General features: G+C 34.0%; 1 protein-coding gene across 1 annotated transcript in view; it reads right to left on the bottom strand.

Annotated features, from left to right (window-relative positions):
* cv-2 (crosveinless 2-secreting protein) overlaps nt 1-7,024 on the bottom strand; it is a 40,252-nt gene that overhangs the window by 9,866 nt on the left and 23,362 nt on the right. The window contains 2 exon segments of the mRNA XM_018550569.1: nt 468-553; nt 5,869-6,156. Of these exon segments, the coding sequence (XP_018406071.1) occupies nt 468-553; nt 5,869-6,156 (374 nt within the window).

Below are 7,024 nucleotides of genomic sequence, written 5' to 3'. Positions count from 1 at the left end.
GGCGGTTGAAAATGGATGAATCAGAAGATTCTGCGATTATATCAATCTGGTTATCTCAATTAGAATTTTAATAGATTTAATCAAAAAATTATAATTCGTCCACTTTCAATTAAAGTTTCAATCAATTCAACTAGATATCTTTTCAGTGTACAAACTTTCCGATTGATAACACTATACTCATTAAATTCTTTGGAGTGGAATCTCACTCTAAAGAGTGAAAATTGAGCCTAACTTAAAAGCAAGTTCAATTTTCAGTCTTGAGATTTCACTCTTCAGAGTAGGATTCTCTAAAAGTTTCAGAAAGTGAGTATGTATTTTGATTGACAGTTGAACCAACCGTATAAGAGATAAAACCTCTCCCTATTAAGTTCCCGAAAGATTAAGTTTATCCATCCAAATTTAGGCATTCAATTGTAATTTCCTGTGCTATCAGGTGCCAATCAGCTATTCGGATGCGCGCGGTTTACCTTGCAAATGCAGCGGAAGCAGCTCGTGTTCAGGATCTTATCGACGGTGATATCTTCTCCCTCGATGTCGCAGGTCTCCCGGCTACCTGTAATCGAACAGCAACAATTGTAGTGAAAAGAATGAATAGAGACAGAATACGAGTACATATGCTCGCGCGTGATATCGATTGTGTATCACGCCGCAATATCCCGGTAGCTAGTCCAATAGCGCGATAGAGACGCTATAATCACAATGCAGCATTCCAATCGACCTTCGTTTATATGCTAGAGGCTTCCTCATTCCTTCATACACGTCGTACGTGAGTCGAGCGCTCAAAGATTTGCTATATTACATTTTGGATATTGATCGGGTACGGTAGACGTAGATTGTTTTCAATAATCGTTTCTAATAACGTTTTCTGAGACTCACCAGTCGCTGAATTAATAGATACTGAAATGCCTTAGAAATTGCAAATAAAACGAAATGCCGCTTTCTCTGTAATTAAATCGCGACTAAAATCAGAATTAAGTGTTTGCACGTTAAGTTAATTTTAGATAGCTCGATAGTTTTGCACGATGACATTTCTATATACGCAATAATTTTCCGTAGATGTGTGAAATTATGCGAGAAACATATTTCACAAATATTTTTAAGTAACTTAAGATGACTGAGATAAATTCTTCTGACAAATTGGCTTTGTATTTTTTTTTTTTTACTTGTCTCTTTTTCGCTCCCGTATTATTGCCCTATGAAATAATTAAACGCGACAACATCGTGAACGTACCTTAGGACGTACCCCAGTCGTTAAATTGTCCATTTCCCAGCGAAAATCATGTCGCGCTCCGCTGCTAGGTCGACGAAGCCGTCATCACCAACGTACCTCCCGGTTCCCTCGCGCACGTATTCCTGCACACTTTAAGCAACTGTTCTGTAAAACTGCAGTCATTTCTCGTGATTTTCTCTCTCTCTTTCTCTCTCTCTTTCTGTCTCTCTTTTTATTTATTATTCTCAAAGTGTAATCCACCGAACTGTTAAATTTTGTAACTAATTAACGCTTGTTCTCTATGTTTGATAATTTTCATTCGAGAGAGTACGTGATTAATTTTTTTTTTACTATCACTGTTCGTGGCTTTATCTATTTTTTAATAATTTATTCAGACGACATATCACATTCTAGAGCAGAATAAAATATCGCCTCTTTCTCACTTTTCTTTTTATCTTTCCTTCTCATTCATCCTCCTAATGGAGACAACAAGTTTGGCGTTTTTCCCTTCGAGAAAGCGCTTTGTGTACTCTGTCACTGCTCTCAGAGATTTAACGCGTTGTGCAGTTTTCGAAGCGAATTCGTATTGTTTATTTCTTCGGCTCATTTTTACGTATATCTCTTCACGAAAAATCTCACGAGAGAGGATCAATTACTTGCTTTATGGATAATCGATTGCAAAATTTCCGAATACTGCCACTCTCTGTCGGGAATATTTAAGATCCATATTTTTATCACACAGGTGACTAAATTGTCCGATTTTAAAATTTTGTTGAGTTTCAAAAGATTACATCAAGGAAAAATTAAGAATCTAAATAATAAAAATATAGAGATATAAGTTTAACGAGATGGACAATTTTAACAATAAATAACAGACGTTTCGACTTCTATCAGTTCATTATCAATTTAATGTTAGAACAAAGAATTATTATATGCGGTGCGAACTATATATATTATGAAGTTATAAAAGCTAATTTAAATCCTAATATCATTACACTATTTTGAAGTAAAATTAATATTAGGTCGCACTGACATCTTACTGAGAAGTTGCCAAAATCTGATGAATATCGCGCAAATGTAAGGCTTCTTTTCATAGCATCTATGTGTAAAACGATCGAATGTGTAATCCTCTTGTCAACTGAAATGAAACGGTGCTTGTTCTCTAGTTGAATTTGTCAGTTCTTGACAAATTAACTAGAGAACAAGAACAGGTTTATTCTTTGACAAATTAACTAAAGAACAAGTACAGTTTAATTCAGTTTAATTGACAAGAAGATAAACGGAGTCTGTATATTTGATCATTTTACATATAGATTTCTATACGGAAAGAAGCCTTACATTTGCGCGATATTTGTCAGGTGTTGGAAATTTCAAGAAAATTAATGCAATCTCTGATATTGATTTTACTTTAAAATAATGATTGGGTTTCTAACTTTGCGTTCATAATACGTATAGTTTGTATCGCACATAATAATTCTTTATTCAACATTAAACATGACCTGACAGCTGAAAACGTCTGTTGTTTGAAATATTCATTAAAATTTAACAGTAAATATCTAATTAGACTCGGAGACTCTTACTTTCATTATTATATTTTGATTTTTAATTTGTTTGAGTCTTTTTATTGTTTTTCCTTTTTAAATGAGAATTAATTATATTTATTTTAATCGGGCCGATTTTCGTAACTTTTCTAAGAACTTCTCGAGAAAATGTTCAAACGCTGACAGTCAAAGTGAAAGCGGTTAATATTGTGACTATTAAATAATGACATCACAAAAATCGCATCGTAAAAGTAAGTGGCAGTAGTTATTCGGAATCGTTTATTTTTGAAATATTAATACTAATATTATTAATAACAATTATCATATTCTTCTGTTGCTTTTGTTAATTTATTAGAGAAAGAACTTTTGTATACATTATTACTTTAAAGTGCGCAGGAATGCGTGTACAAGAAAAGTTGGTTGGCGTTCGCGACCGTTTTCTTCTTTCTTTCTTTTTTCCTTTTTACTTATTTGTACATTTCTTTTTTTATATTCTGACGGTTTATTTCGTCCGTGATTTTTCACGGAAAAGCAGCGAAACCATGTAATAAACCGCGCGCGAGACATTTCTGTTTGCTACGTAAATTTAAAACAGTTTTGCACTGCGATCTCTTTTCTCTTTTATATTAATCATCTTCTCTGACCTTTCCCTGTATATTTTTTTCTTTCTCTTTTCCATCGGTTCCGGATGCTTCTTCTTTCTTTCTTTCTTGTGCTCCTCGAGCTATTTGCACGGTTAAAAACTCGGAGAGCAGTCTGAAGAGAGCGCGCAAAAAGTGGCATGAAACTCATGCTGTTCATTTGTCAGATGCCAATTTTACGCATAAGATAAGATGAACGTAGATGGATTTGTACGTTCGAAAAAATTAATACTTTATTTATTTGCCATGATAATTACATACACAAATTACATCACAGAATTAATTGCATGGAAGTCATAGCTTTTAAAATATATACGCAAAAAGAATTTTATTTTTTATTTAACTTATGTAAGTTAAAGGATGAACGTATAAAGGATGAATAATGCAAATTAAGTAGAAAATTATCATTCATGCAAAAGTATCATAATTTCCAAGAAGATATAGACGTCATTAGTATGCATATCTATGACATGGCAATTAAAGCATTAAATTGAAATTTGAATAAAATTTTATAGTATGTATGTATAAAGTTACATTAAATTTTTTATACTCATAAGAGAGAATATACATATAATTCTATATTCATAATTGTAATTATTAAATTAAGAGACTTTAATGATAGAAAGCTTTATTTAATTGAGAATTATTTTTCTTTCAAAAACTTGATTCATCGAGACTTCAATTAAATGTCTTGAAAATTAAATCTCAAATAATATTACTTTTATAAACTGTATTGATTTAACATTCTTTTAAATCGTTTAATTTCAATATAAATAAAATAATTAAGAATACATGAAAATCTCTCGAGGAAAAATAATATCCAAAAATATGTCTTACTTAAATGTTTAAAACTGTCCTCAACCTTAATTTGCATGTTAACAATGTTATTCTTTTCTTGACGATTAGTTCTCATTGCCAACTGCGACAGCAGGAAAGCAGAACAATTGAGAACACGATGCGTCAACTTGTTTTTAGTATTTGTTTGTTAAGCTAAAAAAAGCTCACTAACGTTTAATTCTAAAAATAATACTGTCTAAAAAAAATTTGACAATACTGAGGCTTATATCTAAGTTTTAAGTCAAATTAAAAATTTCGAATTTCGTATTTTATAACAGAATACGAGATTTATAATAATAAATTCGAAAAATAATGCATGAATATTAATTACGAACAAGAATATACAAATGCAGGCAAACGAATACTTATTGTACATTTCCAAGTTTAGAATTAATTGTCAGGATGAAACGAAGCCGCGCTGCGTAAATCTAATCGGTTTCGGACGGCGCTAATACGACGCTAAGATCAGCACTCTCAGTATCATCGGCATTGACAGCTTCTGCGACTACAGCATATCAAAAGTGTTTATGAAATCGTACTTCGCTCCCGCGACTTCTGCGAAACGGCGCGAATCGGTCACTGATTAGACCTGGATATAGTCAGTGGGAATGCAATTTCCTGAAAAGCACGTCGCGTCGCTCGTTCTCGATTACACTTCGCAAAGAGGGACTTGCGCTTCCGCCGATGAATGCGGACAATTTCCGAGATGCACTTAGCCATCGTACAGCACATTGCGGCGTCCTGGAAAAGGACACGGTGGGAAGGGACGAGAGGTGATATTTACGCACTCGTTGTACTCAGCGTAAGTGGCCGTTTAGGTTGAATTTACCGCTTGTTGTTCTGCGCGGATACGGTTACGCCCGATGCAATTTCCGACAAAAATGGCGCACGCGCGCAAAAGTATCCAGGATACGGTTACCGCCGTAAATTGAACTCTACCGGACTGACCTCGTGAAATCGACTTCGTTGTCGTTGATCAACATGTTCCACAATACGCACAATTATCGACGAGTGATCGTTAGTCGCGAAAGTAAATCAGTCGTAAAAGACGTGCATTAACGCGAAATCACGTTCTAGTTGTATTAAGCTGATAATTTGCAAAAATTGGTCAAGGACGAGTAACTTCTGTTATATGCAGTATATGTAATCTGTTATGTAATCTGTTACAGAGATTATGTAAAAAAGTTTTATATGATTTTAAGAGTTCAAAAGATAAGCGAAGCAGAGATGTAAGGTATTTGTTTCTGATATGTAAAATATTTACTAAAACAATTTGTATATAAAAATTAAAATTTTCCCTTGAATGCTTCAAAAGTATTGTTTTGTAATTTTGAATAATTTTAGAAAACTGTAATTCGTATGTTCTTCGTCCAGTACGAATATTCCAAGTGTATGATTCTTCGGACAGAATGATTTCCGTAAAGATTAAAGTAAACGTGTAAGATCTCGAATAAAAAAATAATCACAAAAGTGGCACACAGAATATATTTTAAGGACAATTTGCACGTAAATTTTCCCGCAGGCCTAGTTTGTAACTTTTATAACGCCGCTTTTTTGCCATATTAAAAGAGTCACAGAATAGGCCTGCTGAATAATTTGTCGCGGTAACTCGCGTAAACTCACGAACGAACGGTCTTACGAGAATGCGAGGCGAAGACGGTGACCTGCTCCACTCGCGATGACTCGTACGAGCCGTGAGATTCGACTCGATTCTGGTGCAAATAGAACGGCAGATAATAGAGATAGGCTAAGAATAGAGCATTTAAAAGGCGTAAATGGAGCATGACGGACTCGCGCGCGAGTGCACTGCGAGATAGCGAAGCAGCTGGAATCGGGAATTCGATCGCTTCGTCGGCAATATTCGCGCGCAGCTCTCGTTGAGTCTTGTTCACGTATTCGTATATCGCGGAAGTATCACTCGACACAACTATTACGAAACGCGAACGAAAGCGAGATAAAAACGTAGTTTTACGCCGTCAATCCCTAACACGCGATATTTCTACTACTTTCTTTCACGATTTCTTTATATCGTTCGCGTATCAAAAGCAGTGAGAATATTCGTAATCATTATTAAGAGACTGATAACACTGTAATAATCACTTACACGTAAAAATGATAAATTTACGTCGATAGAAAAAAATAAATCTTTAAGTGGTGTAAAACCATAGCTTAAGGAATAGTCATCATCATCATAAACGTAATAATGTTAAATCTGATTTGCAAAGTTTAATTGAAACACATAGCGCTATATTTTATAGCGCTATGGTTATGTAACATAATTAGTATTTCGCTGAAAACGAGACATGAATATAATAATAGTGTTCTCCTCCTTTTAGCTCTTATTAGGATGTAATGATTGTGTAATTTATATATATATAAGTGATAGCATTGTTTCTTAATCGGTAATTAATTAGCATTTGCACGTAAAGCTCTATCGAAGGATATCGTTTTTCTTCTTCTATTTTGAAAATAAAACAAGTTTTTATATACTTTATGTGGTACACAAATGTTCAAATTTAGAAGGTCTTGTTATTTTATAAATATGTAAAAATTTAAAAGAAATTAACAATAATTTTGATCAAACATTTTTTTACCTGACATAATAATTCCAGGATTATTTTATTAGAACTTCGTCGGAAAGCACTCTCAGTTCTTATTACTTGAATTACTCTCGGAAAATAGCGCGATGGTACTTCTCGCCTATATGCTAATCTAAATGCAACCAAATAGCATCGATCGAGTTTCGACGTTGGCACCCTTTTGAGCCCGATCATTAGTCAGCTATCAAAATAACA

Source organism: Cyphomyrmex costatus, unplaced genomic scaffold (assembly GCF_001594065.2).
Source record: "Cyphomyrmex costatus isolate MS0001 unplaced genomic scaffold, Ccosl1.0 scaffold123, whole genome shotgun sequence".
Lineage (NCBI taxonomy): Eukaryota > Metazoa > Arthropoda > Insecta > Hymenoptera > Formicidae > Cyphomyrmex > Cyphomyrmex costatus.
The sequence above is the reverse complement of the archived record's forward strand: the minus strand, read 5'-3'. Positions and strand labels throughout refer to the sequence as shown.